General features: G+C 38.6%; 1 protein-coding gene across 2 annotated transcripts in view; it reads left to right on the top strand.

The window, feature by feature from the left end:
- The window catches only part of nlgn3a (neuroligin 3a), a 237,642-nt gene that overhangs the window by 198,497 nt on the left and 17,557 nt on the right, over window positions 1-21,588 (top strand). For both annotated transcript variants that reach the window (XM_077235619.1, XM_077235618.1), the window contains one exon: window positions 18,140-18,929. In XM_077235619.1, the coding sequence (XP_077091734.1) occupies window positions 18,140-18,929 (790 nt within the window). The remainder of the gene's footprint in view (window positions 1-18,139; window positions 18,930-21,588) is intronic.

Here is a 21,588-nt window from a genome sequence, read left to right as displayed (position 1 = left end):
CTAATTATTATTATTATACTTATTATTATTGCGCATAATTTTACTCATTCACGCACATAAAGTCGCCTCTCAGTACTAAATTGAGTTCTTCTTTTGCTGCTTATTGCGCTTAAACAGTCAAATACACACAAAATAATATCAAAATGTCAACAATATCTTGGCCGCGTGTGTAACAGTATAATGGATCCGTGCATCAGGTCTTAAAGTAACAGCAGGTATATATATATATATATTAGATTTTTTCTATCGCATCGACGTGGCCAGTGAAAATGCTGAGCGACAAGTTAATGTCAAGCCCTATGTATGTATATATATATATATATATATATATATATATAGTTATTGAAATTCCTTATTGTCCAAAATGTAATTTTAGTCAATTCATTGGTATTTCACAAATTTGACTCTTTTGCAGCAAAACCAGCTGAGTCCATGTGTGTTTTTTTCAAAAACACCTCTAAGTCCACCTCTTTGGACAAGACATACTAAACAGTTGCAAAATCACTAAAGATTGCAAATGATGAAAGCAGAAATCCACGTGTAACACTGAAGAAATTGATCCACACAGAGGGGGAGTTAAGATGCGAGTAACTTCCACATGCATTTCTGAGTTTTACAGCAGCACAAGGAACACTTGTGTTTACTTGCTACTCGCAAAATCCTGTCATTGCCACTAACGATAGACAAAACTTGATAAAAACTTGCTGCTCGGCAGTTGAAAGCCGGCTCATACGCACGCCGTCATTCATCTTGAAATTAAATGATTCGATTTGCATCTTCCGATTGGTTCTTCTGTAGACTTAGAGGCTTTTGCTGACAATGGGAAGTGGCGTTTTGCGGTTTGCCAACGAATCTGTATTTCTGAATGGGCTGACGCTGGGATTTAGCGGATTTGAAGTGAAAGTATTTGATGAACGTATGAAATGCGGAGAGCATTCACTCATTACTGACGGAGGTGACGTTTAGCATCTTTTGCATCTGAACTGTTCATATGTTTATACTGTATAATCCCGTTCCGAGCGGGATTCGAACCGGGTTCTCCAGTGTGAAAAAAAATGTAAGATGTTGGTAAATAACAATTTCTTCTCTATTAACCAAATGCATTTTAGTCTTCGCTATTGCTTCAGTGCAAATAAACAAGTGCGCTGTTATTTCTTGCGAGTGACAGGCATGTTCAAGTAAGCCATACCCTGTATTTAATATATCATGATGACTCACGAGTTGAGTATTTGCGCTAAATCTGTGCAGATTTGGCTAACACGAACTTCCCCAGCAAAGTGAGTAAACATAATAAGTAGCACGCCAAATTGGCTTGTGATTTGACAGTGTTTGACAACCACAATTGATTTTTACCCGCATTTGGCGGGTTGGCGGGTGTTAATTTCAAACCCTGTTTACAAATATTTTAGTAGTTTGAGACCATAGGGAGTCGTTCCCGGTGCTTCATGGTAGTGGGCGGAAACTAAAGAGCTCTTTTGGAATAATTTATCCATCAGGGGCCTAATTATGTACAGTATGATTTCATTTCATTTTTATTGTTTTTATTTTAAGTCCATTTACAATGTTATTCAAGGTTTATTGCACCAACAATTGCCATATTTTATTATAATATGATCTTTTTTCAACCAAGGGCTCAAGGTTTTTGTGGATTTTAATTGTCATTTTAATGAAGTTCACACACACACACATCATATCACATTTGCTGGTGTAAATGCCAATGCGTTCGGCACGAGTGTTCCGCTTGCAACACCTATAACTATGTAAGCAATACAGGGCTTGTGCAACAGATAAGCATTATAACTTTGACCAATTTTCTAACGTTGTAATTAGAGAGCTGGTCACATGATTTAATGTACAATATCATGTTAATTATTCCACCACTTCTCTTGTTTCTCTGTCTGAATCCTTCCTCACATCTCTCCTTTCTCCCTTTTCCATCACCTCTTATCATCAGCAGCATTCTTTACAGAGGGAATGTTTCCAGAGGAACACAATAGACTAGATACCTTGTTTTTATCTGGCGAAATAATGGAAATCATCTATCAGTGCCTTTATAATTTGTTAAATGACAATACGTTTTTGCTTAATGCATTCTTTCTGATGTAATATATTGCATTTTCCATGTTAGGTGAACACAAACAGAACCCAGATACAATCCAGATATGTGTGTTTAATATCAGGTGTGTCTGCTGTGTTCGGGGTGGATTGTGTCTGTATACCTCCATTCATTTGTCTGTCACAGCTTTAACTGCTCCATACGCCTGAGCTCTCCATAGTTTAAACTGAGAGTCTGTCGCCCCATCTGTCTAAGAGTCACGCTTCAGCACGGGCTTGAGCTATCCAATCCTTTCCTGCTTCACAGTTGAATGCCCTTATTTGTTTGCAACTTGCAATTCCCTCTTGCGCTAGTTACATTAAAAATATGATTCATGCTTTGCGTACTACACCACAGTCCCACGGACGTTTCCTCATCCTTGAGTCTGACCTGCAAGAATTGCACATCTATTTTGAGGCTTCGTACAATTCACCCAGAATACACAGGGGTCCTCGTTGGTTGTATGGTGTAGATGTACATTATGCAATGCATTGATATTCCTCAAACATTTTGGTGAGGGTTTGTTCTAAACCCCTGACCCTTCTGTGATTCATTTGGACAAAATGCATAAGATACTGTTTTTTATACATATAATGTACTGTATGGATATTTATTTTCACAATTTACATATTTTTTTTAATCAAACATCTAGTTGTCTACTACTTACCAACAGTGATGCTTCCATTATAATATCTGCATACTACATTTTAATTGGTCTTCTTTTCAAAAGGGGTTGTGATTCTTGCATCTAATTAACCATCTATAGAAACACAATTTTTTTTTTGTTTCAAACAGATTGTCCCATGATTCTGAACAGACAACTATACAAAATAACATGTAATTTACTAGAGGTTCTGACAAAACGTAAATTACTGCTGTCTATTTAAAATGTTTAACTAATCTGAATGACAAAAAATGAAATTTTTAATGAAATGAATGAAATAAAAACTTTTGAATAAATGATTCAATGACTCACTCATAAAGACTTCACTTGTTTAATTACTTTAGGAATCAGCCTCTTTGAACAAATCTCTTGAATGAATGATTCAAAAACATATACATTATTTAACAGTCACTTGTTGCCACCTACTGGTGTAACAATATAATCGATATAATCGGTATTTGAAGCGCCAAGTTACTTTGTAAAGGTGATTTGTTCTATTTTGATCGCTACAGTGGACATCACTGTTTATATCCAAACTATAAACTTTTATCACAGTACTTCTGTGATAATCTGAATGATTGTAGGATAGAAATAACTAAACTGTTTGGTTGAAAAAGATTGTTTGTGAAGCTTTTTGATACTTATACATGACAACTGCTCTCTCTGGATCAGCAGCAGTGTCGACACAGATTTGATTGTTGGCTGTGATCAAACGTTTAATAGTCACAGGAGAATCGGTGTCATTTAGGAATGAGATCACATGAGTGTTTGAATCGAGATCGTGATCTTTTAGCGATTAATCGTGCAGCTTTAATCTATAACCACATTTACACCACAAAGATGTTGTGTTGATTCTCATACACAGTTGACAGAAAACAAGACGATGCTCTTTTGCAGTATTTCATTTACACAGAAACCGATAAAACCTAAACTTATATAAACCTTTAACAGTATTTTATTGCTGCCCTTAAACACTGCAATTTCTTTACGAAAATGCAAATGTATTTATTTCGTCCTCGACTAAGACTTGTTTTTCTATTAAAATATCAAGTGATGAAATTATTCCAAATATTTATGTTAGTTTTCTTTTGAATATTGAAATGGGATTGCATACATATTTAAGCATTTAACAAATTTCAAAAACGTTTTTCACTGGAAATTTCCTTGAGAAAAAAAGGAAATAAACTAATACATTTCAAATGCAAAGTTTTTTGGGGAAAAATGTAATCGAATAAAAATAAAATTCCCCATGTAATTTGTTTACACTAATACTGGAGTGAATTTATTGATCTATAAAGTGTTCATCAAATGAAACTTGCACACCACTCACACGTGTTTTAATGAGATAAGAAGAAGAAACGTGCATAGATATGTCACTGAGATAAACAGTCATAACCCAATAATAATTAATGAGCCCGATCATTAGCAGAAGCTGTAACAGTGAGGCTGTGCGGGGCTGGTCTGTCATTACAGCAGCGCTGGACTGAAACAGAGAAGTGCTGCACACTGGAGTCTATTAGCACCTTATGAAAGCCAGTACAAAAGCAGAGAGAGAGAGAGCGAAAGGTGAGCGAAAGAGAAATGCATCAGAAAAGGGGTGTGAGAAAGAGATCTTTTGATGGAGGACAGGAAGCAGAGTGAGAACAGATGGAAAATGAGTGAAGGGGAAGAAATGAGATTAACAGGACTGGTGATTAAAACAATGCTGCGTGTGAATAAGAAGAGGTCTCGGTGGGCGGCAGAGGAGGCCACACTATTGACTGCCGATGTCACACCGTGATTAGTGGGAGGTATCAGCTGCAACAGGCAATACACATCGATCCCATGAGCCAGACCCCGTCGATCGGGTCATTCTTAGCCAGACCTTTCTCACTTTCATGAATTACTCCTTATCTGGACACAGCGCGCTCTCTTCCCTCGGCCCCAGGACTGTTGCTCCACTTTCCCGCTCTCTCTCTCTCTCTGGGCCTGAGCACACAGAACCTCTCTCACCGACTCTCACAGCTGTGGCTGGAAAGCACAAGCAAACGTGCAGTAACTTCAAATGGCCCCTGCGTGCACTACCCTGAAAGCAATTAAAACCCAGGTCTATTTTAAGATGAACCGCAGAGGAATCGTGGGGAGTGCACTGCACTCATCATCTCCAAAGCGTATTTGAATTATAAAAGAAAACACGCAGTTCACTCTGTATGGGAATATGTGCTGTGACTGTTGTTTATGCCTACATTAACAAAGTTGTGTATGCATTTGTGTAATTTTACATTTTTTGTAAGCTTTTGCTCTGCTTCTGTTGTGATGATATATTCTGTTTGCATGTTTGGTAATTATTGCACAAAAAGCCTAAGGCCAAAATCAATGGCAAAAGCAGAGCCTCTAACACAAGGTTTGCCAAACCACAGGGGGTTCGTGAGTTGATGAAAAGCTGATAATTAAATTGAATTTAACATTAAAATAAACAAATGGGGCTGCATGATTAATAAAATTAACACTGAAATGGCAATATCAAATAGTGAATAAATTAAAGAAGCATATAGTGTAGTCTGTTGTGCTGCTTGTTTCAGAGTGACTTGTTGCCTTCACTACCTTTCCAGGCAATGACTTTGCAGGCAGCGTTTGCACACGAATGTAATTCACAAAACTGATTTCAGACAGACTTCTGACACGGCAAAAAGGGTTATGATCTACAACAATATAGAGCTAGCTTTGGAGATAACAAGCAAATGTTGTATTACTACAATAGTAATTTCTCTCTGGAAATGACATCAAAAAAGAAAAATGTACATTCATAGGCAAACTGACCACCAACCACAACTTTTCAGACGCCATCTTTATTTTATTATATCGAACGCAGCGAATGCATACATCAACGCTGCCTTCAGAAATCGATCAGATGAAGGTATCTCAGTAAAAAGGAGGTGAAGCTAACACTGGATTCGGACGCGCATTGATGCCTTCCTACCTTGCAATTCATCCTGTGAAGGCAGTGTTTTCAAGCTTTCGGACTCCACTGTGTTAATGTACACACAGGCAACTCGTGATAGCATGTTTTCAGAGAGGCTCAGTTCACAGTAAATGCTGCTTCTCATGAACTCCATCTCTGCAGGCGCTAGGAGCCTTTGGGAACGCATCGTGTATTAGGTTCACTTCATTTATATTCACATTCACATAGTTTCCATCATTCTTGTGGACTAAAGTTGATAGCATTTCTGCTAGAATGAAAGGATTTGAATATTTTGTAAGATTTAAATAATGTATGATTTAAATATTTGTATTGTACCTTCCCAGCAAACAATAGCCGCCATTTCACCCTTTTGCGTTAAAGGGTTAGTTCACCCAAAAATGAAAATTATGTCATTAATGACTCACCCTCATGTCGTTCCAAGCCCGTAAGACCTCCGTTCGGTATACTGTCCTTGTCCAGAAAGGAAATAAAGACATCATCAAAGTAGTCCATGTGACATCAGTGGGTTAGTTAGAATTTTTTGAACAATCGAAAATACATTTTGTTCCAAAAATAACAAAAACGATGACTTTATTCAGCATTGTATTCTCTTCCGGTTCTGTTGTCAATCCGCGTTCACGAGTCCGCAGTGACGCTGCTGACGTAAGACGCTGCTGACGTGTTATCTGGTGCGTCCGTGTATTCGGGTTCAAATAAATATGTCTGGTTAAAAAAAAATGCAAGTCTTCCCCTGTGTCGCAATCCTTAGACATGTTTGTGAAGATTGTTTTGTTTCCAGCGTGCGTCTCCCTCAGACTGTAAACGAAGCTCGGGCGCACCAGACACACGTCAGCTCGTCTTACGTCAGCAGCGTCACTGAACGCGGATCCCCAACAGAACCGGAAGACAATACAATGCTGAATAAAGTCATCGTTTTTGTTATTTTTGGAACAAAATGTATTTCCGATGCTTCAAAACATTCTAACCAACCCACTGAAGTCACGTGGACTACTTTGATGATGTCTTTATTTTCTTTCTGGACAAGGACAGTATACCATACATACATTTTCAATGGAGGGACAGAAAACTCTCGGACTAAATCTAAAATATCTTAAACTGTGTTCTGAAGATGAACGGAGGTCTTACGGGCTTGGAACGACATGAGGGTGAGTCATTAATGACATCATTTTCATTTTTGGGTGAACTATCCCTTTAACTATAAACCCGTTGTAGTCTGGCTATGAGTAACCCACTTCTCACCAAAATAACTTGCAATATGTATAATATTCCATCATTTAAGCAATGTCAACAGTGATTACAAGGTGTTTGGTCTCATTTTTTTGACATGTTCTATGTGTTGCCTGTGCGTCTATTCTTGGGCTATGGTTAGATTCTGGTTTATTACATTTTCACCGACACTGTTTGGACGGCTAAAATTGCTTGCTGTGTTGTAGAGTTAGTGAACTCAAGTCTGAACACCCTTAAACGTAACTATTCCCATTAACAGAAGAGTCTGCTCTTTTTTTCTGCATGTCTCAGCAGCAGCAATGAGCCATTTTTTTTTTAATGCTAAAAAAAAGATTCAGTATCACTTTATCTCTAATGTCTACTTTAGACATTATATTAACTATAAGTAACTTGTCAGCTACATGTCAACTAGCAGTCATCTGAGTATTAGTAGACTGTCTGCCAAATATCTGCTAACACTTTACTGTGATGCTCCCCAACAGACATTCGACTATTCTACAAGTAATAACACAAGAATACACTAAAAGAGAATAACACTAAAAAGTAATAACACTAGAATACAAATGTTTTTGTGAATAAAAAGCCTAGCCTGGCTCCGCCCTCCTATGTACTTCCGCTCAATTTTAATTTTCCTTCAGTACTAGGTCTGGGATTGTGGTGTAGTCTTTAGTTTTCTCCGATCCATTTTTTCCCGGGCCAATCAGCGAACAGAGGGAGTGGCTGAGAGTGATGATGTTTATGTTGTGCGTTATTTTGAGCTGAAGTTCAGTAATGGCAGCGGAGAAAGATGCGAGCGAAGTCATTCGGTCTGTCGTGGCAACGCTGCCGAATATCAAGAAGTTAAAGCCGGAGCAAGAACAATCTTTGTTTAGTTTTGTTGGTGACAATGATGTTGTATGAGCATTGTATGCGCATGACATATGTCACGACCAAACGTTAGCGATTGGTTATGGCAGATCCAGAGTGACTCTGAGCAGATCCAATAGTTTTAGACTTCAATAGAGTACCTGCCTACAAGGAAGTTAATGCTTGTCAATGGAGCGGTGCCAGACTCTATGTACAAATGAAATGTACGAGAGTCTGGTGGGACCAGGCTAGGGTAAGCCAGTCTCCTACTGAATTTCACATTAGAGCTTTTGGTGAAGAGCTGAGTCCTCCTGGCGTCAGAGTTCGCTTCGTTTGTTTGCTGTGAAAGCTGTTTTCCAAAACTCAAGCGTGCATTAGCAAACCACCCCGACTTGGAGCTGTGCTCTGGGGTACAGGTCATGTGGACATGATTCGCAAATAAAGTGAAGCAGTCTAAATAACTTGTGGATGGGAAGGTCGGTCTGGTGACACATCATGTGTAGTGTAATGCATTTATCAATGCTGCTTGTCCATGCTGATGGTGCTTTTGGTGTGAAGCTCGCTCTTGCGATGTATTTGCAAGTGCCAATTTGTGTCCTAGCATATTTCAATAATGGCTTCATATCATATCTAACTCACTTTGAACGATATTGCTTTATTTGTAGCAGAAATAAACTGCTGCAGAATAAGTTAGGTGCTATGAAAAATGTAACGAGTAATTGCATCACTCATCACAGATGTGTATGAGTAAAGCGTACATATACTTATTAAAAAATTTAATCAAGTAGAGACTAAAAGTTGCTAATATCTTTGATACTAAAACTATAAAGTAGCTAAAAGGATTTACTTAAGTACTTAAGTACAGTAACTAATTACATTTACTCAAATAGGTTACACCACTGTTAAAGATATCTAATATAAAGTGTGATCTTTAAATATTCTAAATTGCAAATTAATCTAACAAATGTGTAATTACAAATATATTTAAATAAATGACATACAACATACAAGTTTCAATAGATGATTATTAGACTTTTACTTTCGTTTTTTGATTTTGGCTTCCAACGATTATGCGTTCCGTTAATTTAAAGGGCTACGCTGTCGCCCTTCCTACGAAACATTCAAATCAGTCAAATCATGTTATGTGACGGTCATAATATGCAGTCTTCTGCCGGACGTGCTCGATACAAAAACGTTAAAAGCGTATTGAGCTGCGGAGGCGGCTTTCTGTGTGAGCGCTCCGAGACGGAGTGAAACACGGACAAGTGTTGGCTACTTTGGGCTTTGGCATGTGCTTAAATGCACACATACACACAAAGATATGTCAGAATGTCTGCCTTGGGGAGTTTTCACCTAAATGCATTCAGTTATGTTTTTAGTGAACATAAACAGTTCGGAAAGTAATCGCATGCTTTCAATGTTTAAGAATCCATGTATTTGGTCTTAAAGTGACAGCAGCCTCCTAAATCTGCAGCCGTCTGTCATTAATGTTAATCAAACAAAAGACAAAGAGAAAATCACTCATTGCTCCTGGCTGAATAACTTTAGTATCTTTAATAAGAATAAATGTTTATTTAATTCATACTGTAAAGACCATGCAGTGTTCTATTTTTACATTTGATTACTTCATTAAATTTCTGTGTAGAATGCTATTATTAGTAGTAGGCTAAATTGTTTATTTCATTTGTATATTTTTTCTATTACATTTGTCCTATTGTTTGTAATTTTTCAACTCACTGTTGTTTATTGACAGGGAAACTGCTCTGAAAGAACAGATCATGGAGTTGTGGGTAATTTTGGGTTTTTTAATGAACCCAGTGACCAGGGGCCCCTTAAGTTTTGTTTAGGGCCCGCAGAAGTCTAGAACCAGCACTAGGTTTAAGTCAATTAAATGGGTCAAATTAAGAACTCTAAATTATTTAATATGTATTTAAACAATAATCCACTTTTATTTAATTGCAATTACCAAGAAGGAAAGTGTCTGAAAACATTCACACTCAAGTATATTCTTTTATAGTATACTATTCCTATAATAGTTTTTCTTTTTAAAGGTATGCTTTTTTAAAAGGGATCACACTGAGACACAAAATCAATATTAGAGAATCAATATGAGCCAAAACATTTCTCATTAAAATGATCTCAGCTACATTCATTTAGTGAATCTCAGTACAGAAGTGCATGTTTATGTAGACACCCTTATGCATATAACAGGTTACAGAATTCATGGTGCTGCGTAACAGAAGCGCAGAAGCTGGTCAGTTTTTGCCAAGCATTGCACTGAATCCAGGCGTCTAACAGCTGTTCAGTTCAGAGATAAACTTTGGGCTTTGGGTTTCATTCCATGTAGATTAATTAACATTTGGATGTAAATGTGATTGCCCTCTTATATGTATATCAAGTTTTTATTTATATTAAAAAAAAAACCTTAAACTCTTGATCATTTAAAATTGTATAATTTTTGGATCTTATTAAAAATACTTACATATTATTATTCATAATTACAAAAAAAATTAAAAATAATTTATTAACACAGAAATCCTTTGCATCAAGCTTGTTACGCACTCTCAGTGTGAAAGTGTGAATCTGTGAGCTGTTACACTATAGCTTCACTTAGGCATGTTTTGAAAAACAAATAAATCTTACTGTACATCTTTAAGTGTTTCACTGTGTTTATTTCTATTTAGCCTACGGTATCTTTCCTCTGGGTTTGCAGATGTTTTCTCTAATTAAATTTGGTGGAAGACGCATGGGCCAGTCTGTGTTGGTATTATTTTGACTCTCTGATCTCGCTGATGTGTAACAGGTACTATGCGATGAGCAAATGTCTCTGGCACGTGTGAGTTGATCCAGCAGTAGCGTGTGTTTAGCGACCCGTTTGAAGCATCTGATGTCATGTTCAATTGTTTATGATAGAGTCTGGTGATAGCACGCGGCATCAGACGCTACATAATCCCCCAGCTCATTTCACACGCACACTGCAGCCCAGATCCCAGATGAGATTGTAATATTCTATAGCCCTGCCAATGTAAAAAAAACAAAAAAAAACAACAACAGTAAAATGCTATTTGGCCCTTGTGATTGCAATGGAATTGATTTGCAGCCAGCCAGCTCTCCTAATCTATACAATGTCTTGCTATCGTGAGGGAAACAAGGGCATTATGGTATTTCAGAAATCGGCCTGACCCTGGAGGCAATTTGTTGCATTATAGGCATCACTTGGCTGCCTCAGAAAATGAACTCCACAAACCTCAGCTGCTAACTTCCACACGTTGCTGTCCCATGTGTTGTAGCTATGGCTACAGACGTTTCTGAGTCAGAGAAATGAGCGGGAATAAAGAGGGATTGTAACTTTTAGGACTGGCCGCATCTCTCGCGTGTGGCGTGGTGACAGTAAACTGTGTTGATGAGTACGACTCTGCTCTTGCGGTCTGTTATGTAAAATCCATCTGAGCGCTGGAGTGGCACGGCAAGAAAAGAAGAGAAGGGTAGGCGGTAGTGACATGCTGGGCATAACCAGAGGCTGTCCCGCGGAGGGATCCCACTTTACAGAGGCTATAGAGAGACGAGAGGGATTTGATGGTTGGGAGGGATTTTTAGCTGTGCTGGAGAGACGGCTCAGGAGAATGAGCCCAGAGCACAGACGGGCTAAAACACATAATCAGTGTGTGTGTGTGTGTAACAGCCAATGGATATGAAAGTGGATCTTATGATGAGAGTCCCTGCAGTTCTGAGAAAGAGCAATAGTCCCGGATGGATGGATGGATGGATGGGTGGGTGGATGGATGGATGGATGGATGGATGGATGGATGGATGGATGGATGGATTGATTTGATGATTGGATGGATGGATGGATGGATGGATGGATGGATGGATGGATGGATTGGATGGATGGATTGGATGGATGGATGATGGATTGGATGGATGGATGGATGGATGGATGGATGGATGGATGGATGGATGGATGGATGGATTGATTTGATGATTGGATGGATGGATGGATGGATGGATGGATGGATGGATTGGATGGATGGATTGGATGGATGGATGATGGATTGGATGGATGGATGGATGGATGGATGGATGGATTGGATGGTTGGTTGATTGGATGAATGGATGGATGGATGGATAGATGAAGGGATGGATGGATGGATTGGATAGATGGATGAATGGATGGATGGATGGATTGGATAGATGGATAGATGGATTGGATGGATGGATGGATGGATGGATGGATGGATTGGATGGATGGATGGATGGATGGATGGATGGATGGATGGATTGGATGGATGGATGGATGGATTGGATGGATGGATGGATTGATTGGATGGATGGATTGGATGAGTGGATGGATTGGATGGATGGATGGATTTATTGGATGAATTTGATGGATTTGATGGATTGGATGGATGGATGGATGGATGGATGGATTGGATGGATGGATGGATGGATGGATTGGATGAGTGGATGGATTGGATGGATGGATGGATTGGATGGATGGATGGATGGATTTATTGGATGCATTTGATGGATTGGATGGATGGATGAATGGATTGGATGGGTGGATTGGATGAATGGATAGATTGAATGGATGGGCAGATTGAATCGAATCATCTTTGTCTGGCCAATAAGAGATGGGAGGAAAAATAACAAGTCAATACTTTTGCATTATCTCTTAAAAGTTTTACATTTCCCGAGAAACTTTGCGTTCACTCGCAAATCTTTTGAGTTATTTGCCAGCGAAAGCAACATTTCTGGATAGAACACAAATCTTTTGCAAGAGAACGCAAAAAGCATGGAAAATATTTTTCCCTTCCATCTCATATTTTTTCCCCATCACCATGTCACTTTAGGGGCTTCGTAAGGCAAGGTTAGCTAAAGTTGTAAAATATAATTTTAATGCATCTCAAAAACTTTTATGAATTCATTTATGACGTTTATGAATTCATGTTTTACATTGAGCATTTTCGAAAATAATGATTAATATGCGGATAGATCTGCATCTGTTCAATATACAGTATATTAAAAACCAATGTGAACCAAAAAAGAGTACCAGGCTATTGTGTATAAAGCTCTTTTTTCCTTTTCTTAATTGTGGACACTTATTTTGTCATTGACCCTTACACTGTAATGATAATTCAAATTTAGTAGAATTGAGCAAATCTAAAATCAGCATACTGTTACCCTAAAGGATCAACAGTTTTACACCATGACCTTGACAGAAGCAATGCGATGTTTGCCGCAATGAAAATGAAAATGTCGTACAATCACAGCCATTTAGAACATATGTGATGTCATATACAACGCTACAACCGGATTGGGGTTTCAAGCTAAAAAACGTCACAGAAATAGGAACCATTAATTGCATTACGTCTGGTTAGGTCACGTCGTACTGAACTGTGTAAAATAAAGATTCCCCTCAACCTTTCTTTGCTTATGAATTGGAAGTAGTCCATGCTAGAAATGTATTGAATTCTGAGTGACCTGTCTCATAAGTGCAGTTATGATTCTTTGAGGGTTGGTTGTTATCGATGACACTAAAAAACATTGGAAGAGTCAGGCGCTCGTCATTCCGCAAGGTCAGTGGTCACGGGTTTGTACCTGAAGTGAATAATCCCCAGCAGCCCAAGCATGTTCTGTGCTGCCGTTTCAGCGGTGTCTTGAGAACGATGGCAGCTGAGGTCGAAAGCACAGCAAAGCAGCGTGTTTTAGCGAGGCCAAATGAGTGATTACCTCCAACTCCTGTCATAATTCACCATGACCTCAATCTGCCACCGGAGCCTCTCCCTGACTGATCGTAGTTCAGGTGCTCTGCTCTGGTGTTAAGTGTAGTTAGACAGAATTGCCTTTATCCGTCGCCTGTACAGGGCTAACACAAATATGATGTGCAATGCTAACGGTTCAGGTCTGAGCTAGGGAGACCTAATTATGCCTAAATTCTGTACTAAATTGATCTGCACGATCTGCACTAAATTGTGTACTTGTTGGAATAGGATAAATTCCACATCTATGACAGTAAAAACATTATGTCTAAGTTTAAAATGTAAGCACAAAATGATTAGCACAATTAGCTTTTTTGGCAGTATAGGCAAGAACCCAATCTTTTTGTCTGCACAAGAACCTAGAACCCAGGTGACCTTCACCTGAAATAATTTCTTGAATCCAGCATATGCATCACCGTGTTGACCCTTCTGCTGATCTAGGATCAGCCACCGAGACAGAATTATACTGCATATTTATTAGCACTCTGACAGTATTTGTGGTTTAGATTGCATCGCTAACAATTGTAATACATACTCATGTTATTCATGTGTCTCTCCTCGCCCTGGAACAAATGCAGCATGTCAGCAGTACAATCAAACGTCGGATATTGTTTGGTGTTTTTAGTCTTCCATCATCTTGCTGATCAGAGGATGTGCTAAAGGAGAGGTGATATAAAGTTCAGTGATTGTGCAACAACAACAAAAAACAAGATCTGTGTGTTGTGCATGAACGCTAGTCATCCAACGAACTAGCTTTCCTCCATGTTGAGATGCTGTGGTGTTTCTGTGATGGCTGGTAAGGTCTGAAACTTAATGAAAGAAAAGTTGCGCTAGACTTTTCTTCGCTATCGTGCCGTTTAGCCAAGTGAATTATTATATTAATAATATTATTAAAATTGGTGGATCATCAGAAAAGAGAAGAGATGCTGCAAGATGGAGGGGAAGTTATTCTGATTCAAGATCAGATGACTAAGAAAAATCATGACGTGCACTGTTAAATCATTTATAATAAACACTGAAATATGCATATTCCATAAAAAAAACAAGAATTGTCCATTTTGATTTCATGGTGATTGTGATTATTATGAAGAATATGGAGTATATACATGTATTTACGCAGCAAGAAGAAAATATCTTGCTATATCAGTGCAAGTCAAAGTGAAATATGGTTGTGAAATATGATAATATATATATATATATATATATATATATATATATATATATTATCTGTATATGTGTGTATATATATATATATATATATATATATATATATATATATATAGAGAGAGAGAGAGAGAGAGAGAGAGAGAGATTTGAACATGTGAGCTTACATGTAGTCATTTTAAAGCTTTTTCTATTGATTCTAAATCATATATATTACATGTTATCTGAATGTATTTATATACATTTAAACTAAATACTTAATTGTCCAACTAAAATTGTTCAGTTGTAATGTCCAATATATTAGTCATTAGCATAGTAATTATATAAATAATATATAAATTACATAAAATAATTATAATAAATAATCATTGCTAAAAGCCAGACGATTTTGTCTCTAAAAATCTGTTAATATGTAGTGTTTGTTAATATTTGGAGGCAGAGAAATAGGGGGAGTGACTTTATTTAGAGATGTGGGGTTTTGCTCACAGTTACTTTGGCACTGAACACCGCTAAAAGCCAAACCACTATCTAAACCTCAGGATAGGAACAAATTAAACATACCTGACTTACCACCTACACCGGCTTCATGATATAGTCCGCAGGTTTGGCACAGACATTTGAAGGAAACTCTATCGCCCCCTTGTGTGCTGAAGGTTGTCATCACCACAGTAACACAAGCACACATTAAAAGGACAGTTCACCCAAAAGTCATCATTTGCTCACCCTAATGCCATTCCAGACTGTGTATGACTTTCTTTCATATAAAAAAAGAAGAAAAAATTCCATATAATGAAAGTCAGTGTGGTCCAGTGTGGTTTGGACAAATACATTCTTCTTACAAATCTCTTCTGTTGCACACTTAAGCATCAGCATATGTTTACAATATTCATATGTTGATGGCCTAATAATGCACTGCGTGTTGACAGCTCAGAAAAGCTAACCATTTGGGACGAGTGGAAGTGCACAGAGACAGTCTTGGCTTCCCGAGCCCCAGGTGGCCATCTTTCATCCCACAGCAACACTGTGAATGCTGTGAAGAGAGAGAGAAAGAGAGAGAGACGATATCCTTGACATCTGCTCCCTCGCCCTGGGAGTCTGGCCACTGTCCTGTCCTGAGCTCTGCTATTCACAGCCACACACACAAATACACATGTGTCAGGTGTTAACAATATACGAGCACTGCATCTGACAGCACACCACCAGCACATTTCCCCAACCTCTTCAACTGAAGAGCAATTGCAGAAAAATTAAAGGTTACGCAGGTTAGTTGGGTTGGAAATATCACAGCCTGCCCATCAGCAAGGTGCAAGTCCTGGCTATTTGAACTGCCTTGGACTCTCTTCACCACTTGGCCTCCAGAACGTTATCTTTGGGGAAATGAGGAAACCTAAGTAGTGGGTAAATTTCCTTAGTGTGCAGTGGGCCAACGAAGAAAAGCCTCGCTGCGAATCAATTTGTGTAGTCAGGTAAAAAAGGTGCCCGGAGGAGGGTGATGCAGGAAGTTTAAAGAGAAGCAAACCTGGTACGAGCACAAAGGAGAAAAAGTACTAGCGTGGATATATCTCGTGATCATTTTTTAAGCCATTCATGATCATTGAACAGTAGTATGTACATACTAGCTCACTTGAGTCTCTAGCTGTGGTGAGTTTCACTGCAGAGGGGTGGTAATAGTAATATTGAGCGGTCATTAAGGTGGGAGTGAGGCCAAAAGCGTTCTCGCTGCGGGGATGTGTGGTACGTTATGCTACCTACGCACTGCTGAGTCCGGGCTTCTTTGTTGTTGATAAAGAAGGAGTAGGAGTGTAAGTGTAGTTGAGGAATTAGATCCCGTTAGCATGTGCTTATCGCTGATCTAAGCTTTAGAGAGTAAAGGATTCGTTGAAAGGTTCGGGTATTGACTTGTTCGGTTACACAGTGAGGTGTGGATCTCAGCACATTCAGATACACATCTAGACACAAATGTGGGCGTAGATTATAGCTGTGAACGTTTCAGCGGAGTGGATGAAATTGTGTTGCATTCCTCGGCCCATGGCCATCTGTGCCCATGTTTGTGTAATGATTAGTTTTAATCATATTCTGCATTCTGAGTTGCTTTGGCAGACGTGATTTTCTGAGATCAATGCAAACAAACTCTGGGAAAATATTTAGACCTTTACGCTGGTTATTAAAGTATTTTAATTAAAGGGTCACATTCTCCAGTTGTTCACCATCTCCAGATAATAACACAAGGCTTCTCATCTTTTTTAAATGTGACTTTATAATAAGGTTGTCAATCGATTACATTATATTGATTTACATACATGGAATACTGGTTAAATAATCAAAATGTCAAAATGTAATTTGCTGCAGTCAATTTGAAATGTTTAAGTAATCTGAATTATTTCAAAAACTTGGTTTGAATTAATGATTCAATGACTCACTCATAAAGACTTCACTTGTTTCATTACTGGATGAAATAGAATTTTTGAACAAATCTCTTGAATGATTCAAGAAATACATTTTAACAGTCACTTGTCGCCACCTACTGGTATAACAATGTCATTGATACAATTGTTATTTGAAATGCCAAGTTACTTTCTCAAGGCGATTTACTCTTTTGATCTCTACCATAGACATCAGTTTTTATCAGAACTATAATCTTTTATCCTAGTACTTCTGTAATAATGTGAATAATTGCATCAAAAATAATGAAACTGTGTGAAAGGGATGTTTTTAAAGCTGTTTAGCACCGACACATGACAACTGCTCTCTCTGGATCAGCGGCAGCGCAAACACAGGTCTGAATGTTCCGGTGTGATTGTGTTAAAGGTTTCATAGACTATTAGGAATTAGGTCGTGTGGGTGTTTGAATCGAGATAGGGATCTTTTTACGATTTATCATGCAACTCTATAGTGGTAACTTGTTGTGGCAGTACTTTACCTTGTTACACCCTGTTTGTTGTAACCTGCTTTCTTTTCGGACAGGAGGTGATTTTACTGTTTTACTGGTACATCTTAATATTACTGACTGAAAAAAAAGCTGGTTGGCTGGTCTAGGCTGGTCTCCAAGTCTGGTCAGGTTGGACAGTTTGGCTGCTTTTAGTGGGGTTTGGGGCATTTTTACAAGTTACTATAAGACCAGCCAACCAGCTTAGACTGATTTTCAGCAAGGTAATCAGTTAGCACTAAGCTAGCAGGGAAGCTTAGTGTTAGCTAACACAAAAAAGGGATGTGTTATTTTGCCTTCTGTAGTCTTTTTCAGATTGTTTGGTTTATTTTTAAGACATTAATGTACATATTTCCATGATAACACTATTCTGTCCTTGATTCGAAGTTAGTGTGATTTAGAGTACCCATAAAAAGTTGTTTCCCTTCTTTCTAATCATTGATTCCTGATGTATAACCTTGTCTAAAATACATTACTTTGTCTCCTCTTCCTGCAGGACTGTTTCATCGTGCCATAATCCAGAGTGGCTCAGCGTTGTCCAGCTGGGCCGTCAACTACCAGCCGGTTAAGTACACAAGGCTGCTGGCAGAGAAAGTGGGCTGTAATGTGTTGGACACTTTGGACATGGTAGATTGCTTGAGAAAGAAGACAGCTCGTGAACTGGTGGAACAAGACATCCAGCCGGCGAGATACCACGTAGCCTTCGGCCCGGTCATCGACGGCGATGTCATTCCCGATGACCCTGAGATCCTGATGGAGCAGGGCGAGTTTCTCAACTATGACATCATGCTGGGTGTCAACCAGGGTGAGGGTCTGCGCTTTGTGGAGAACGTTGTGGACTCTGAAGACGGTGTCTCGGGCAATGATTTCGACTTTTCTGTCTCAGACTTTGTGGACAGTCTGTATGGTTACCCAGAGGGAAAGGATACTCTCCGAGAAACCATTAAGTTCATGTACACGGACTGGGCGGACAGAGACAACCCTGAGACGCGGCGCAAGACTCTGGTGGCGCTTTTCACTGATCATCAGTGGGTGGAGCCCTCAGTGGTGACGGCAGATCTTCACGCCCGGTACGGGTCACCCACCTACTTCTACGCCTTCTACCATCACTGTCAGAGCCTGATGAAGCCTGCCTGGTCCGACGCGGCCCACGGAGACGAGGTGCCCTACGTCTTCGGTATACCCATGATTGGCCCAACCGACCTCTTCCCCTGCAACTTCTCCAAAAATGATGTCATGCTCAGTGCTGTTGTCATGACCTACTGGACAAACTTTGCCAAAACTGGGTAAGTGCGTACCGTGCAACATGCACAGTCTGGGTAAACTCTAGAACCCATATTATGCTCATATACAAGTTCATACTTTTTTTTTTTTTTTTGATGGGTTCTAGAATACATTTACATGATTTAAAGTTTAAAACATTCTTTTTCTCACACTGTAGATTTCTGCAGCAGGTCTTTCACTCTCTGCATTATTTCCTGTCTCTTTAAAGCCCCGCCTTTCAGAAAAGCCCAGTCTGCTCTGATTGGTCAGAAGGCTCAGTCTGTTGTGATTGGTCAACTGCTTAGAGCGTGTGTTTAAAATGTAAAAGCCCTCACCATAATCATGTGTTCAGCTCCCAAGGCTTCATGAGCAGCTGTAAACTTTATTATATGTATGGCAACTATGGTGTCATTATTGGAAGTCCATACAATATTGTTTGTTATTGCAGCAAAAAAAACAGCATCCTCTCGACATAGGAAAATGACTTAGCCAGCTTTTTATGAGGGTGGGTCAAAGTAGCCAGTAGGCGGGCATTATACAAATGTGTTACATGGTGAAATAGCAAAGTCACAGTAATAACGGCAATACAACAAACTAGCCATTTCAGGCAGGTGTTTTAAGACCATGATAATACCAGAATGCCAATAATTGGCTGTTAAATCAGAATGAAAATGTTTTATATTTATATACCACTAATGTGCAATTGAAAGAACATACATTGTAGGTACCACTCATTAAGTACAGTGGTGCTTGAAAGTTTGTGAACCCCTTGCAGAATCTGTGAAAATAGGAATAATTTTAACAAAATAAGAGGGATCATACAAGATGCATGTTCTTTTTTATTTAGCACTGTCCTTTGTTTTTTTTGTTTTTTTTGTGATGGTTGTTCTTGAATTATATATTAAAATGGTTCAAACATTCGCTGATGCTTCAGAAGGAAACACGATGCATTAAGAGAAAAAAATAATAATTTAGTACTGCCCTTCGGAAGTAACAGAATATACTTACATGTTTCCCTGAAGACAAATTAAGTACAATATACATTGATCTTCAAAATGTTTCCCTTAATACATTGTGTAATGGAGCATCAGTGAATGTATGAACCTTTTTTACTAGTTGTGTTTGAGTCCCTCAATTGTCCTCAGTGTGAAAAGTTGGATCTCAAAATCATACAGTCACTTGCTGGAAAGGGTTTAAATATGCAAAATATGCTGGAAAAATGAAGAATTTGCGGGACCTGTAGGATTTTCCTGAAGAACATTGGGCAGTTTAACTGATCAGGTCAAACAAAGGACTCAAGAACAGCCATCTCAACGACAACAAAAAAGTTGTGGATCATCCAGTTAACGACACACAGTACTAAGAATCAAGGGTACGTAAACTTTAGAACGGGTTCATTTTTATAAATGTGGCTTTTTTGTCTTATGGACTATATGCAAACATCTTTTATGTAAAATATTTTATTCAGGTCAAATAAAAAATAACATGCATCTCTTACTGAGTAGCATTGTTTACAGCATACTGTATGAATGGGGCTTGAGACCCCGTGCAGAGAGAATTATCAGTGGAACTTAACGCATTTCTGCCCTTCAGCAACATCGATCAAAACCCCTCTCTTGAGTTGATCACTGCCGCCCCAGGTGAGCGCTTCCCCAACAACGCTCCCTCGTTCCCCCTCTCCATCCTGCTCAATCCTGCCCGGAGCACAAAGCATTATAGATCTGTATGAGGAGTGCTTGTAATCAGCTCTAACAACACAAATCTAATTTGACAACTGCTGTTACTGAGAAAAATTGATTGGTCATGCTGCTGCTTCTCCACTTTTACCAGTCACAATAAAAATGACACCCCTTCGCGTTTATAAATCTTTCTTTAACTGTTAAGTGCACACTAGGTGTAGCCAAAAATAACATACACAAAGTAGAAATGCTAATGGATGGCGGAGAACCGCAGGGTTTTTTTTTTTGTTTTGTTTTTTGCTCAAGTCAACATTCTGCAAGCATATCAGAGAACATTTCAGAACAACATCTGTCCAGAAAATGTCAAATTAGCTCAAGGGCATGGGACATTTGTACGCAAAACTCTGGTTTTCTCCCCATAGGGTAATATCTTTCTCAGTTAGACTGCCAGATTTTCTCTGTTTTCTCAGTAAAAACGGAAAGAACTGAAATTATTTGACTAGTGCTATTTGTTGTTTCTGTGTTGATGTATTTCCTATTAGTGCTGGGTGGATTTGAATTGATGCTAATTTTAAATCAATAGTGTTCCTTAAATTCCAAAATGTATCTTTTAGTCTATGCCGTTTAAAGTTAATGCATGAACAAAACACGTCATCCAAAAATTGCAATAAGCTTTGTGCTTTGTTACATTCGATATGAAGCAGTCTTAGCTTTCAAATTCTCAATTTTATCATAAAATTCAAACGTTGTAAATGTGGTTTTGGTGCTCTTCAATGTGTGCTGACAGATTGCTGTAGCACGTGAATTGATCATCTCTTCATCTTTACAACTAGTTAAGACACCAAATAAACATGAAAGAACATCAAGAAGGTATTTCGAAACATACAGTACAACTTACTGAAACTAACCATGTCTTGTGTAACCATGTCAATAAAACAGCTTGTAAACAATTTTACATAATGTTACATTTACCTTAAGAAAAGCCATTCAATGTCCAAACTCC

The sequence above is a fragment of the Siphateles boraxobius genome, unplaced genomic scaffold (genome assembly GCF_051911475.1).
Source record: "Siphateles boraxobius isolate OS27281-9 unplaced genomic scaffold, OSU_SipBor_1 2, whole genome shotgun sequence".
NCBI classification, from domain to species: domain Eukaryota; kingdom Metazoa; phylum Chordata; class Actinopteri; order Cypriniformes; family Leuciscidae; genus Siphateles; species Siphateles boraxobius.
Note: the sequence above shows the minus strand (reverse complement) of the source record. Positions and strands in the feature narration are given on the sequence as shown.